The sequence below is a fragment of the Perca flavescens genome, chromosome 23 (assembly GCF_004354835.1).
Source record: "Perca flavescens isolate YP-PL-M2 chromosome 23, PFLA_1.0, whole genome shotgun sequence".
Lineage (NCBI taxonomy): Eukaryota > Metazoa > Chordata > Actinopteri > Perciformes > Percidae > Perca > Perca flavescens.
This window is the reverse complement of record NC_041353.1, coordinates 11,033,803-11,050,168: the sequence shown is the minus strand read 5'-3', so window position 1 is coordinate 11,050,168 and position 16,366 is coordinate 11,033,803. Positions and strand designations below refer to the sequence as shown.

At 42.1% G+C, this 16,366-nt stretch overlaps 1 protein-coding gene across 1 annotated transcript in view; it reads left to right on the top strand.

Moving 5' to 3' along the window:
* sema3aa (sema domain, immunoglobulin domain (Ig), short basic domain, secreted, (semaphorin) 3Aa) overlaps positions 1-13,411 on the top strand; it is a 32,874-nt gene extending 19,463 nt beyond the window's left edge. The window contains exons 5-17 of the mRNA XM_028570624.1: positions 731-821; positions 915-1,034; positions 3,112-3,254; positions 3,432-3,546; positions 3,656-3,725; positions 5,888-6,032; positions 6,199-6,418; positions 7,224-7,315; positions 7,427-7,468; positions 7,704-7,861; positions 9,691-9,758; positions 9,856-10,004; positions 10,849-13,411. Of these exons, the coding sequence (XP_028426425.1) occupies positions 731-821; positions 915-1,034; positions 3,112-3,254; positions 3,432-3,546; positions 3,656-3,725; positions 5,888-6,032; positions 6,199-6,418; positions 7,224-7,315; positions 7,427-7,468; positions 7,704-7,861; positions 9,691-9,758; positions 9,856-10,004; positions 10,849-11,580 (2,145 nt within the window). The 3' untranslated portion in view covers positions 11,581-13,411. The remainder of the gene's footprint in view (positions 1-730; positions 822-914; positions 1,035-3,111; positions 3,255-3,431; positions 3,547-3,655; positions 3,726-5,887; positions 6,033-6,198; positions 6,419-7,223; positions 7,316-7,426; positions 7,469-7,703; positions 7,862-9,690; positions 9,759-9,855; positions 10,005-10,848) is intronic.
* Positions 13,412-16,366: the final 2,955 nt, after the last annotated feature.

Here is a 16,366-nt window from a genome sequence, read left to right as displayed (position 1 = left end):
AGTACCATAATATTTCCCCTTAAAATAATCTGTCCACAGTAACCACACTGGCTGCACTGATAACACACACACACACACATTTTTTTTTTCTGTCAAGCACGGCAAAAACCATTTCCCTCATTGATTATTTTCTCATCGATGTTTTCTTTTGTGTGAAGAACTGGAAAATAAGTGGTCACTACATGGTTCGACTTTTTAATTAAGCTACCTCTTCCCTACATAAAAGTGTAATCAGTCATCTTGATAAAGGTCTACAGGTTAATCAATGTACCAGCATGGGTTCTCCAGTCCGACAATGGGGAGGGGAATGAGTATAGAGGACCCTGCATGAGTTCACTTGAGTTTAAAGTAGTGTTGTCAGTAAGTGATTTAAAGAAAACTAAGTTGGGTCTCTCTTTTGTCACTTTTCTTTTGATATATTCAAAGAGTATGAGGGTGCGCTGTGCTTTTGCTACATGATCCTACTTTATTCCCCATCATTTATTTTTGTTGTGCGGTTGCATAAATTATTGTTCTTCTGTAAGCAAAGTAGAAGAAGTCAGCAGTGTAAAAAAACATCTTATTGCTCATGCCTGGATGAAGTTGTGGCGCATCACATGCACATTCCAAAAGCAGCAGGCTATAATGAGAATTTGGTGTAATTTGAAACACAGGCTATAAATGTACCTTCGGCCAGGCTTAATGTGGCTTTCACTGACCTCATGTTGATCTCTGACCCTTTCCACCACAGGACAACATCTTTCGACTGGCCTCGCATTTTGAGAATGGCCGCGGGAAAAGCCCCTACGACCCCAAAATGCTCTCGGCCTCGCTTCTGATCGGTGAGTTTGATCTCTGCCTTGATTAGTTCCAGGAAGTACACATTTACTTCAGAGCTGGACATTTGTTCCTAACTATGCTTTTCTCACTGGCAGATGGAGAGCTGTACTCTGGCACATCTGCTGATTTCATGGGAAGGGACTTTGCTATTTTCCGTACCCTGGGAGATCATCATCCAATCAGAACAGAGCAGCATGATTCAAGATGGCTTAATGGTAAAATTATTAAAAAATAAAATAATAAAAAGGAATTATAAAAGGTTTTTATTAGCATGTCAACAAAGTATTAAAGGTTGACCAAATTTTACTCCTGAGGAAATGCATTTTTCTGAAAAACAAGTTGATTTTTCTTTTGTACGATCTAGTTTTTCTTCTTGCAAAAAAAGTTATTTTGTGTAATTTGATATTGTACTATTCTATGTGGGGTTTTGTCACTGTAGTCTACTGTACATATGTTGCCTTCCCTGGTCATTTTAAGAGTCCATCTCCATCTATAAGCTTATAGTGGAAGCTAATAGTGTTCACACTGCAAAAATTAGATAACATTTTTTAATCCTCACAAATGCCAACAAACTTTACTATTAAAGTAAAACTGGACACTTGTGGCCCACATAAAGTGCAACTATTCAGTACAAGGTGGAAGTAAACCCTCATTGGCCAGTTTTGGAGAAAGAATACCATTCAGCTTTTCAATGGACTTTGAAGAATTAAATTCTCCCACAAGCCTGAAGTCTCATATCATTTCCATTCTTGTGCAGACATCAGATATTAGAGCCCATTCACAAAGTCACTGGATTTGACTGTGTTAGTAAGATTAGCGCAGCAGTGAGGGTTATTGACTCTTCAGTCTGTCTGGCTATCTTTCGGCACCGCGGAGGACTTAGGGAGCCACAAAAGGTCAGTTTGAACCTTTCCATCAAGCTGTGCCATCCCTTTTTCCCCTCTTTCCCACCAAACTAATCCGCTCTCAGCTGTTTTCCTGTAGTGGAGTCAAATTTCTCTCAGTTCCCCTAAAAAAAAAAAAAAAAAAAAAAACCTACCCCAGCGCCATCTAAACTCACAAACGCTGTTCTCTGCAGTGCTGATTGCTGTCACATATTAATAAAGAGTGATTTAAAAGGGAGAAGCCATTGTTACAGCGTAAATCCCCATCGATCTTTCACCTTATTCAAACAAATACACCAGGGATTGTATCCATTCGGCCCGGCAAAATCCAACTCCTTCTCCACAAAGGGGGGATTGTAATTGCATGGATTACTGGGATGGGGATATTCTATTGAGCCTTTATCAACAAGGTTACATGGTACTCAAATGTAACAAAAAAAGAAACTTGGGAATGAATCCTTAATCACAGTCTAAAAAGGATTTAGGTTTAAACGGTAGCTTTGGCTTTGCTGGTCTTTATTCATGCAATTTATTTACACATCTCTTCACCCTTTAATGCCCTCGCACTCAACATAGAGGTTGGATTAAACCTCGACTGAATACAGTGGCCTTTTGTTGGGAATTAAATGTAATGAATTGTATGACCTCGATCGTTGGCGACACCAGCAGAAGCCTGTTTTTGTATGCGAGAGCATGCAAGGTTGAATTTATGAATGTGTCGATTTAATGACACATATTCACAATAGACCTAGAGGCGTGTGTGGGGTACCCATGATTCATACCAGAGGTCTCGCACCCGTAAATCTGCTTCCCACTTTGGCCACACTCGTCTTTTTCACAGCTACTCTAACTCCTAAACGGCCATGGAGGCGTAACATGGCACTGCTTGTTTCTCCCCAACTAACCCCCAAGCTTTTAGACACAGGCTCGTTTTACGCGCGACGACGCCTCAGTGACTGCAGCCACTTTTGCTCAGTCCCTTTGCCCCTTCAAGTCAGGAGAGCCCTAAGGCCCCGGCTGGCCCGTTTATCTTTGATTTCCTCTTCTGCTTAAAGTCGAAATAAATGTATTCAAGTGTTACCGGGGACAATCAGAGCCATGTGTGTTTGTGAGGATGTGGCCTAGAGAACGGGGTTATGTGGGATTTGGACTTGGAGCACTCACTTGGGGTAAAGTCAGATACTGTAACACCAGGGTGTAAAGGGAATGGCTGTTATTACTGAGCCGTGACTGGAGAATATCATGGGGGATTTGAATGCAGTGGTGTAAAATAGGGGTGAAAGGATTGTCAGAGGTTGGATCGTAAGTTTACGTTTGTGTATGATTCAAGTGTATGAACAAATGTACGCATATTTTACTGCCTACAATATTGTTTTTGTGATTTATTCTTTTTCTTTTTTTCCTCTAGACCCCAGGTTCATAAGTGTTCACTTGATCCCAGAAAGTGACAACCCCGAAGACGACAAGATCTTCCTGTTTTTCAAAGAGAACGCCATGGACGGAGAGCACACTGGCAAGGCTACCATCGCCAGGATAGGACAACTGTGTAAGGTAACAACACACACACACACACACACACACACACACACACACACAAAAATCCTTATCACAACCCAAAGCAATGGAAAGATTCATAATCATTTCTTACATATCTGGTTGGTCTTACAGAAATCACTACATGTCAGAGCTTGTGCAAATGTATTGAGTTTCTTTGTGTTTGTAATACAGAATGACATGGGAGGTCACAGGAGTCTGGTGAACAAGTGGACCACTTTTCTCAAGGCCCGGCTAATGTGTTCAGTGCCCGGGGTTACCGGCATTGATACACACTTTGATGAGCTACGTAAGTGTGTATTCTTCATTTGTATTTGAAGAAAAGTTAACCTCACAGACTCTCTTTCAAATGCTGCTGAAAAACCCCACCTTCACCCATTCTTGCTTTGTATTTTCAGAGGACGTGTTCCTCATGAGCTCCAAGGACCCGAAAAATCCACTTATCTATGCTGTATTCACCACATCCAGGTACAGATCTTTTCCGATGACCTTTCAAAATGTGTGTGCAAAGGCTCACATTCTCAAAAAGCTTGACATACGCTGCTAGTGTCATATTTGTTTTGTTGATTTGTTGCTAGGAGATCAGAAGGAGCTATATAAATTCAACGGGCAACCGTCCCGGACCAGTTATTTCCTCTGTCTTTGAAAAAACACACACGCTTCATATTTCCTTTCAAGAATTCTTCCTTTTCACATCCTTTATTCCATGCCTTTATCTGTCATTTCCTAACCCTTTTAAATGACACGGCAGAATGCGAGCTACCAAGCGTGCCCCCGTCAAATTCCCAGACAGCGCTCCGCATCCCGTAATCCACTTACAGGTGTCTTATGGTTGCTTTCCCCTCATATGGTTCCCCTCCCCACGTCTCAGAATGGAGATTGCTTTTATCCGTTCACCGTTCCCCGCTACCTGTCCCCTTTTTCACTGAAACCTTGGCAGAGGCTTGTAGGGAAATCAGATTATGAAGCAGGAGGGAGCGAGAGAAACACGATATTCACTCAGCAGGAACGCGCGTCTCTCCCCTGGCCGCCGCCCCAGCCTTGAATGGGGTTTTCAAAAGGCCGGGTGGGGCTCTATTGAAGTCTGTGGAGAGGTGAAGGCATGGGGCAGGGCAGATAAGTGAGTTGAAATGGCACAGATGGTGGCACTTATCATGATGATGATGAATTTGCATTTTGCAGGAGGGGGGGGTATTTTGTGTCCAGTAGTGTCTTTGAACCGCTATGAAAGGAGGACAAACACCTCACCATCAATCACTGCTAATGATAAGACAGGCTGAATAGAATGGCGGCGCAAGCTAACGCATACCGACAGGCGCCTTGCATCACTAGGCCCGTATGGCTTTTCTCAGCTTTCTGGAAATGTATTCAGAGCAAGAGGTCGGTGCGCTGTAGTGGGTGTACACATGTGTGCCCGTACACACACACACACACATACACACATGCACCCTTTAAAATTCAATTATGGGGCATTGAGGAATTAGAGTGGTTTAATTGGTTTTCTAAGTGGCCGGTTTTCAGAGATGAATAGAGCAGAGATTCAGAGGGACCGGCTTTTAATATCACTGCTTAATGAGGCACAAAGAAGCTGCCACTGACAGATCAATGTGTGTGTGTGTGTGTGTGTGTCACTGAATAATTTGTGTGCTTCTCTCAAACTGTTTGTATCCGCACAAACACATGTTCGCTCCTTTTCTTAAGCATAGATATTGGAGTGCCTTTTTTTGCCCCCGGAGTTAATTGAATTTCTCTGTAATTAACATTTTCAAATGCTAATCCATTCATCTTCCATGCTTTGGTGAGTACTGTTGGCTGTGTGTGTGTGTGTGTACTGTATGCCAGCCACATCCCTAATTAGTCTGATACAACTTCCCATTGCAGTCAGCAAGACAAAGGACGTCCCGAATCTTATTGAAGCATTTAGTTTTCTGCAAATGCAAGACACTGACACAAATTAAAATCTGCCTTGTGTAAAAAGTGACAAAAAGCTGCAAAAAGATTTTTGAACATCTAGCCTACAAGCAAATGTCACAATCTCCACAGTAATATTTTCATGACTCGTTTGGAAAATATATATTTTGGAAAATTCCTGTGCAACTCCCAGATTTTCCACGCCAGACTATGAATTAAAATAAAATCCACAAAATTCCCCCTTTTCTGCGTGATTGATTGACCTTGCCTGCTTTGGACCTTGTCTGGCCAGTGAAAGCAAAATCCACCCATCTGGCTCGAGCGAGCGCTCGCAAAATATTGGAGGGGGTTTCAAATATGCTCCGAACCAGGTCTCCAGTTTTGTTGGTGGTGGGCCCAAATTCCTGTCTGTTCTCAAGAGGCTGGAAGCAATCAAAGAGAAGTTCCAATCTGTCATTCCTATACTTAGGTAATGACAACCTTGCTGCTCCCCATCGTCTTTGTGCGATGAAAAGTAATTTTGTTGTCTTTCTTCAGTATTTCACAAGCCCCTAATCCCTGTCTTGTGACCGATTGTTTATGAATCCTTTTTGTTTGTTTTTGTCATCTTTCTTTCTCTCATCATCCTCTTCCTACCTCCCTCTCTTCATACTTAAGCTCTCTTTTTTTTTCTTTTTCTCTCTCGCCCGTTCTAAGTTTCTCCCTCTCTTTCTCCACAGTAACATCTTTAAAGGCTCAGCAGTGTGCATGTACAACATGGCAGACATCAGGAGGGTTTTCCTGGGCCCCTACGCCCACAGAGATGGACCCAACTACCAGTGGGTGCCTTTCCAAGGGAGGGTGCCCTACCCGCGCCCTGGAACTGTAAGTCCCCGAATAAACAATTGTCCACAAATGCAGTGATTTTACAAGCAGTAAAGTCAAATATAAACCACATGGAACGTATTACGTTCATAAGATAATGAAACATTAATCGTGCACTATCAATCTTCTAAAAGTTACCTGCCTGCCATTTTGGTCTGATTCCCAGTGCCCCAGCAAGACATTTGGAGGATTCGACTCCACAAAAGACCTCCCTGATGATGTCATCACCTTCGCCAGGGGTCACCCAGCCATGTACAACCCAGTGCACCCGATAGGTGGGCGTCCCATCATGGTGCGGACAGACGTGGACTACCAGTTCTCCCAGCTGGTGGTGGACAGAGTGGAGGCAGAGGACGGACAGTATGACGTCATGTTCATCGGGACAGGTACACAACTTCACACTGTGTCTTTGTCAGTTGCTTTGTGCTTTAACATACAAAGCTCCTTTTTCTTTCTTAGAAATCAATTTTTGACAAATTATTGAAATCAGTCACAGTTACGTGGTATTTAAGGTTGATTGCTGTTACCTATGTAACCTATTTTTCACCAAATAATCCGTTTAAACTCATTTTAACCTAGAATGTATGCACTCAAACATTCTTTTGCTTCCTGCTGCAAAAAGAAATGTAAAGAGAAAAATGTCGAGTAAATGAGCTCTGACAATGTACCAGAATCCAACTTCAACTTTATTATTATTATGAAATAAATTTGATTTGCAGGGCAGGCTCTTACATATGTTTGTATTTTTTATATATTGTATATGTTTTTATATATATATATATATATATATATATATATATATATATATATATATATATATATAATATCTTTTTCAATATTCAAAATAAACGGATACATTCCAATTTTAACTAAAACCTGAAAATATCTCTTCTTTTCTTTGTATTTAAAAAGTGGAATTTCATAAATATTCCTAAGGAATGATATTCAAATATTTCACGCAGTATTTTGTAATCCAGCTTTACCGTAGCATCTATATACTGAAAATCTCAAACAATAAAGTTTAGAGAAAAATGGCATTTCCAGTATCCAGTACATAAAGCAACACCAACAGAGTGTCAGCAACAGATTAGGAGCAGTGAATTTCTTTTCACACAAGCAACGATTAGTCATACATAATCAAAAAAGACTTATACATACATTTGCTGTATCTGAATGTCTATATTTTTTCAGACATGGGCACCGTACTGAAGGTGGTGACAATCCCCAGAGAGAGCTGGCATGACCTGGAAGAGGTGGTGCTTGAAGAGATGACTGTCTTCCGGGTATTGAAAATTGAGTGTTAACAACAATTTATGAAGCGTATGCCTATAAATATACACACACTGTCCATAGAAGTGGTAGTAAAGCAGCTGTGCTATATTTGTTTTGTGCAGGAGCCTACTCCCATTACTGCTATGGAGCTGTCCACAAAGCAGGTAAAAACTTTTAAAATCATTTATCCTGAGGCTGTTGACAGGTCAAGAAGTGAAACTAAAAAGTGAGAACTTCTGGGCCTTAAAGCAAACACCGATATCCAAAAACCAAGATGTCTAATGTGCCTACTAAAAGCCAACCCCACAGCCACCTTCTTTTTTTTATGAGAACCTTTCCAACTGAATCTCACAGGAATACTCCATTTTTACATCCTCACTCTTTCTTTTGCTCCCACAGCAACAGCTGTACCTTGGCTCGGGCCTGGGTGTATCACAGATGTCTTTACACCGTTGCGAGGTGTATGGGAAAGCTTGCGCTGAGTGCTGCCTGGCCAGAGACCCTTACTGCGCCTGGGACGGCAGCGAGTGCTCGAGATACTTTCCTACCGCCAAGAGGTAGGAGCATGCACGCACCAAACAAATCTTTGACCTTTTGTTTATCCTCAGAGGGTTTGCTGAGCCTGCATGCTTCTTTTCAGCAACATCCTGCCTTTTGTATAAATGCCGTCATACGCAGTCACACCTGGGAGTTATCAGTGCACCTGCAGTCAGCTCTTGCAATTGGCTTTTAATGCTCTGCTCAAGGGCATCTCAATATGCAGCCCGTTTCTGTAACCTCAGACCTCCACCAGTGCTGTGAATCCCAAAAAAAAAAAAAAAAAAAAAGTACACGGTACATGCCAAAACATCTAAACATGGAAGTAATCTGGAGTCAAAATATTACGCAGGCACAAAATACAGTCATTAAATACACACAGGCCAAGTATGCATTCCAAAAGGTACAATCCCGCACCCTGGGTTATAACTTCTGCCAGTAACAGTTGTTCTGAGTAGTGATCCCGTCGCCCTACAGTCAAGATTTACACACACACACACACACACACACACACACACACACACACACACACACACACACACACACAGTGATAAAAAGACATACATCTACACAACCACACACACACACTAAATTATAACCAACAGGAGCTGTCTGACCGCTTCACCCTCCAGCCAGGAGGTATGAACATACACACCCTCAAATTACCCTCTGCTGTATCCAGCGGGATTAGGCTGACCGCCACAGCCCTCACACACACACACACACACACACACACACACACACACACACACACACACACACACACACACACACACACACACACACACACACGTAGCACTACACCCCTGCATCTCATTCATCCATAACTTCTCACACCAACAGAAGTAGGCCGGTGGGTATAGTCCAGCTTGGCTGGGTTACAGAGGAGGTGGCACACCCCGTGGTTAAGGCCAGGACCGTCTCCTCTTTGCTCTCTTGTACATTGCAAATATTTTCCCTCCCAGAATGAGAACCAGACACCCAGCCCCGCACGTGCTCAGACGGCCAAAAAAGACAGGAATGTTAGCCTAGGAAACCTACATAGGAGGGACATGTGTGAGAAAGAAACAGAAAGACAAGTGTCAAAAATATGTATGGCACACAGAAGTAAAGAAGTAAAGATGTTAGTGGCCATATGTTGTGTGCAGAATACACACACTGACCATTTTGCTCCATCTGTTTCTTTTTTACATCTAACGGTTCTACTTTTTTCCCTCTATCTATTTATTGCTTTCTTTCCGACCCGCGTCTCACCTTTGGCTTAACCCACCTCTCCCCGCTTTGATTTTTACGGCAACCCGTCAGAGATTTTAAACTCGACCATGACAACTAGGAACAGGGGAGACACATTGAGTTAGTCAGTGAAACCAGGCATGTAAACGCCTCGCCATCGCAGTAAAAGAAATCCCCCCCCAAAAAAACCTGAATGATATAGTGGACTTCCATATCGAGAGGACAAAGAGTAGGGCTGCTTTTACAACCATTTCAAGGGTGAAATGCGGTATGTGTTTCATAATAACGGCTCATCAGAAGGCAATGAAGCACGCTGTTTCATTGCTCGACACGGTTATGTTTCTTACAATTCTGCCAGGGTTTTGTTTTTTTCACTCATGCGATTTAACAGTGGAGTAAAGGTTCAATAAATACCTCCTCCTCTCCAGTCCTCAAATGTAAGCGAAGCTGAATGTGGAATAGTATTGCGCAACAGTGCCCCCTAGTGGTTGAAATTAAACAGTACAGAGAACAGAACGTGAGAAGTGCATTACCGGTCTATTTTGTAGAACATATGTTGCTTAAATGACATGTACACCTACTACTGCCAATAACTTCCAGTGTGTTTTCTTCCCAGGCGAACCAGGCGACAGGACATCAGAAACGGAGACCCTCTCTCCCAGTGCTCAGATCTTCAGCATCACGGTACCTCGATGACTTAAACACAAACACCTACACTCTCCCTCCTTTTTGTCACACACTTCTCATTCTCCCTTTCGCTGTGTGTTTTGGTTTTGAGTAGACGACATGGATGGCTTAGGAGGCAGCGTGGAGGACAGGAGTGTGTATGGCGTGGAGAACAGCAGTATGTTCCTGGAGTGCAGCCCCAAGTCTCAGAGAGCGCTCGTTTACTGGCAGCTGCAGAAGCCCAACGACGACCGCAAGCTCGAGGTGTGTATGTTTCTCACGTTGTTTCTGATTTGCCTCTTAAAAAAAGGGCGGTTGGATGATTGTTAAACCCACACACCTCAATTTGGACTATAGCTCAATTTCCCGCTAATTCAATAGCTGCAAAATAAACATCATGTCTCTGCCAAAGGCTACGCTTTTCCTTCTATGTGTTATCATGTAATAACCTCTGACCCCTTTACCTTTAACCTCAGTGACCTAGAAAGGGTGGTAACCTAGGGTTGTGGATGTTGAGATTGACTTTTGACCTCATGATATAACCAATTACTGTTGCCTGACTTTCTACAGGGCCTGTATTTGTCTAAATACAGGGCGTGTGGTTTTAGGTACTTGTGAGACGCAGAAATACAATCCAGGAAGTTCAGTTGGAGTAACGGATCCATGAGTTTTAAGGTTTATCACATGCAAACCACCGCCCAGCAGGTTATACTATTATAAGGATATAAATATTTTTATTTCCCTGGAAAGCTATCTTGGCCGCAATCATTTTATCTTTTTTAAACATCTTATGTAATGTTCATTTATACGCCCTCCGTTGATCCTCACCACTTCAATACAATAGTCCCTTTCAGATCAATGATGTGGTTGCATTTTTTACGCAGTGCTGTTGTTTGTCTTGTACTGAGACTGTATTGTTGCTTCACTTGTGGAGGCTCACTGTGCAGAATGATATATGCTAGTTTGACCAGAGAGGCCTGTTTTTACATTCATCTGCTGAAGGGGGAGGGTTTCTCTGTGCTTACCTAAACTTTTGAGCATAACTTTGTGACATCAGAAATAGTTTGCTCTTTATTTATTTCTTTGTCTTTTGTTTGTCTTTTTTCAGATCAAGCGAGATGACAGGGTGCTGCGTACAGACCAGGGCCTGCTCATACGCAGTCTGGCTCAGTCTGACACAGGTATCTACCACTGCCAAGCTGTCGAACACGGCTTTATCCAGCCCCTACTGCGCCTCAACCTCCAGGTCATCCCCGCCCAGAGACTGGGTGACATCCTACCTGGGCTTTCCAGTGCGGGGGGTGGGGTAGGTCACTCTCCCAAGCACAGGCTGTGGTATCGAGACTTCCTGTCTCTCTTAGACCACCCAGACCTCAACAGCGTGGAGGAGTTTTGCGATCAAGTTTGGAAGAAAGAACGAAAACAGAAGAGGGTGAAGACGCCCAATGGCAACAGTCAGGGTAAACCCGACAGCACCGGTGGTTCTAACCCTGCATTAAGACCTAAAGCTTTGGCTCCCAATGCTCAGAAGCAGCAAGCCAGTCCACCACAGAGCAGGCCATGGCCTCAGGCTGGAGCTCCGACAGTGGAAGGGCCAGCACGGAGCCAGACTACCCAGAAAGGTCAACCGAATCTGGGTACGTTGACTGGCCAGGCACCTAAGAACAATCAGAAGACGCAGAACGTCCAGAAGGGGCAGGGCAGCCTGGCTGGTTCTCAGGCCGCGGGGGGGTCTCGGGCGAGCAGCCAGCACGCGGCCAAATGGAGACGGATGCAGGAAAATAAGAAGGGACGCAACAGGAGGACCCATGAGCTTCAAAGACCCCCACGTAGCGTTTGAGGAAAAAGCACAGAGATGCACACATGCAGCCAGATCTACACACACAAGCACAAACTTCAATTCAGTGACCTCGCCATAACAACAGCAGAACAAAGACCCATAAAAAAAACAGCAGCGCACACTTTTAGGTAGAAATACATGAGCTGCACTCGTGTAACACCATAAAGCTCTCATTCAAAGACACATACACAAATGCACATAACCTGTGAAGAGGACAAAGATGAACAGAGGACTGTAAAACTGGAATGCATACTGTAAATGTGTGAGGATATGGCTGGTTGCCTGGGATACTGCCTGGCAGACACTTCAACCTCCTGTACATAAGCTACTAAAATAGGACTGGGACAGAAATGTTTAGTGAGGTTTGTTGGTAAGCAGATGGACTTAAAATGCTGAGAGGACAGTTGTGGAGACATTAATAGATACACAGACATTTGTGGAAGCAGAAAGAATGCATCCACTGCAATCTGCTGCCCTCTTTGACCTGAGCATGTGAACCGCAAGATAGTGTACATGGAATGGATTAAAAACTCTTATTTTGAAGAACTGTTTGAGGAGAAAAGAACCTTCCATCCAGTCTTTCGAGTGAAGACAGACAACAGAACTCTTAAAGGAGGAAAGGGAAGGGTTGCACCAGTGGCCCTCATGTTGTTCAAAAACAAATAGAAGCATTATTACATGCAAAAACTGCAAAGTCATACCATGGTGCAAAGAAAGTGCTTCGTCATAACCTTCTCCACCTGAGGCTGGGAAAGCATTGTGCATGTTGTTGTCAATCAATGTTTTAATAAGCTAGTTATTTTATGGAATTCTAAAGGCTTTTTTTTTTTTTTTTTTTTTTTTTTTTACACCCTACCTAAAATAAATGTTACATGTCCTTTTATATTTCCTTTCCAGACCTGTGCTTCTATTTTTGGGGCAAAAAATTACAAGCAACATAGTAGTCTCATTGTGCATTATCCCTTCTGCTCTTGAGGATTCTGTGTAAGTTATTATGTTGTTGCTTTTTCTGGGATTTATAGAATCTGGGCACGAATTCCAGTTGTAGGCTATGCTAAAAACCCAGTCTGAAATAGACTGGCAGTTGTTTTGTGTACATATATACAACAAACTAAACTCTCTGTGTATATAGAGTACATATACAGTACAAGAACACCACTTGATTATTATTTATTGCTCATTGTTTTGTGAAAGGGTTGCATTTATTTTTGATATTACGGTATTTTTGGCTCATCAATATATTGGAGAAACAATGGCAACAGCAACTGAGAAAACTTTGATGGACCAACTGGCTGAAATTGTGTCAAGGAATCCCTTTTTGGGGAGAAAAGGGTTGAAAATGACTTAAGTTTAGGAGCACCATTACAGGGGCTTGTGTCATTAATACATTTTTGACAGAGATCCCGCTAACGATAAGCACAATTTTTTCTCTTTTTACTTTCATAACAGATGCTTTCATTACATTTTATTTTTTCCCAAATCCATCCACGTCTTCGTTCATCCAGTATCCATTATGTGTAAGATAATTCCCCAAACGGAAAAACATTAGCTGTGAATCTCTGTAAGAAATAGTGGAGAAAAATGTTAAATTTAGTCTGAAGGAGAAGACACGTTATACTGCATGTGAATGCTACCTACAGTAAGTGCATCTTTTTATCGTCTCTACGTGTTTTGTGTGAGAGGTAAAGTTCCCTTAAATCAAGGTGTGAATTACTTTTGTCCTTCTGCCAAAACAGTGATATTAACAACTAATGATACTCTGGCCAAAGCTGTAGATCCAAGCTCCTTAAACTTTGATTCAACAAAGGTACCCCCTGTCTCCCCTGTCCCCTTAATACATGACAAGAGTAATGTGGCAATGCAATAAATTAGCAGATAGTGTTCTCGACCAAAACTCCAAAGTTTGGTGTGTCCCTGATCCGGGTCTCTCTCTCTCTTTGTTAGAAAAGTGAGAGATCTGAAAGTTACTGCTGCTGTAACACAGTTCTTTCTGGCATGCATTCAGTTGTCTAAATAAACATCTCCGTTACAAAAAAAATGGTCCCCTTGTTCTCATTTAAGTCAGAAACCTTCTGCACACCACATGGTGTCCTCAGCTGCACTCTGTTTTATCCAAGGTACCACACAGGGCTTCAGATTTAACAATTTACCCTAGTCCAGTGACAAAACACAGCTTGACATTCAGAATCAGAAACCGGTTTTTAAGTAGTTTTCAGAAACAATCACTTTGTTTATTGGTGCATAACAACATAGTTTAAAGAAATGTCAAGAAACATAAATATATAATAGAAAAAACATTTCAAAAATTATGAAAAAATTTACTCCTCGACGCAGCGGGTCTGGGTTCGACTCCGACCTGCGGCCCTTTGCTGCATGTCATTCCCCCCTCTTTCCACTTTCATGTCTTCATCTGTCCTGTCAAAAATAAAGCCTGAAAATGCCCCCCCCCCACTCCCAAAATCATATGTATAATATATATGTATATTGGTCTGCAAGAAACAAAAACAGTTACGAATCTTTGTAAGAACAAGCTCATGCAAACGCTATTCGATCTTACTGGAGCGTCATTTCCCCCAAATTATATAAAAACAAGACCGAGTCTACAGCCATGCTCACGGCCCTGTGAGGCTGGACATGGAGCTAATGCTAAGTGCTAACGTCAAACGTCAATCATGTTAACGTTTGCTACAATATTCTATACTATATGAATTGATATTATTATAATTAACATTTGGCGCCAAGTAGCCTACAGCTACTGATGGGAATGTCAGTACTCTTACAGATAGCAGTAAATATTCTGGCATGTCATTGTACGAAAATCACGTAATTGATAATATTAACTGCATTCCATTTAGGTGAGCTTGTATTGTGCATGCTGTCTCCCTGGCATGGATTACATGGATATATGATGAAACTGAGACATTGTGAAGATGGTCTATTCTGGAAATCTCAGCGTTTGTTAAGCTTTTTAAAATATATTTTTGATAGTTTTGCAAGAATGGATTTACTTTCATTGTGTTGTGACGAAGTCAGGATGGACATGGATAACACAAGCTGGGCACCGGTAAGTAGGACTTGATGTTGTATGTAAGTTAAGCGAACCAACCTTTTACAGCTATGCTATCACAGAAAACCACCATACTTAACTAGGAACAAACAAGCTGCTGTTACTGCTTAAAAGATTTATTTATCCTGCAATGAATTTACAAGGTAATTTAGTTTTTCACAACAGACATTTCAGATTTTGCAGTATGCAAGTCAGCATGCTTTTCTGGCTATTCTGGCCCACTATCCTTTGCACAGCAGCCAAGAAGGTCAACATTCAAGGCGTAATGTTATCAAGAGTGGATGAAGAATAGTATGTGCCAATTGTATGTTTACTGCATGCATTAGTAGGCTCCATACTTTGTAAGGGCAGCTGCAGAACACACTAAAAGTAAAAAGAAAATGTATGATTTGGAACTCAGCCTTACTTTGTAGGAAAAGCACACAAGTGTTACTAATAAATGAATGATGGCTCTGTTCTATTGAGTGTCCCAGTGAGCCATGCCAGTGTGACAGTGAGCCAGCATGCACAATACCACCTTAAAGCTGAATCAGCTAAATGAATATCATCATAATTAATGTTATTATGTAAACCTCTGTTTGTCAAAATGGCTTTCTCATGTAAAACCACAGGAAGAATAGCTTTAAGCTTATGCTGAAGCTAATGGGGATCCAAATAAAACAAACCAACAAACAAAAAACCACCAGAGGTCACTGTTACCTAACTGTCTGTGCAGCCTTGCCCATCTGAATCTTGTGCTGATGTCTAAGTGGAAGCTGTAATGTCTAAGCATGTTGTAATATTTTTACAGAAATTTCTCCCTTTTTATAGTCGGGCACAGTTATCCGTGCTCAGAAACTGTGTGCGTGTACGTGCATGTCAGCTGAAGTAATTAGAGGGCTGCAATCATTTTCACTGCCCCCAAGTTTCCCCACACGTGTTATGAGTTCACTGTTGCTGTTACCATGGCGACTGTGTGTGTGTGTGTGTGTGTGTGTGTGTGTGTGTGTGTGTGTGTGTGTGTGTGTGTGTCTTCAAAGCTCTTCACCAAGTAGACTCTATTCAGAAGCTCTGACTTATTCCTTCTTGCCCAGGTGCTAGCCCAAAGGATTGTGGTAAATTAAGTCTGTGGGCAAGCAGAGAGGAGGAGATTTAGGCCAATGGCAGGACAACACAGCAGGCTGCTGGACTCACAGCCAGTCCCCCCCTTTCTACCATACAGTATATTAAATTTACAGTTTTTAACTGACTATTGTTATTTAGTGTTGCACTGTACAGCACCTTGTAACCCTGGTTTTGAAAGGTGCCTTACTTACTTACTATACTGTTTAGCTTCCTCCAGCTCTTTTTTCTTCATTCTGTATGAAGAGTTGCATATTTTTTCTTTTATACGCTCTTGCTGATCTCAAATGTAATATAGTTTTACAGATGCTTTAACATCAGCAAGGGCTTTTCCTTGCTGATGTTAAAGCATCTGTAAAACTATATTACATTTACCCTTTCCCCCTGCGGTCTATCTGTGTAAACTGCTGTAAAAAGCGGTGACACATACTGTACAATCAACGTTCACACATACATGAGAGCTTACAGCTGTAGGCTTTGTAGGTGTGCTGCACTGTACTGCAAGGAACTGTCATGGCATGTGCATTGCACAAATCTTCCAGTGATCCCTTAATTAGGAAGGCAGCAGGTGAGTGGCATCTGCCGCAAAAACCGTGGCAACTGGGGAAGGATCTGATA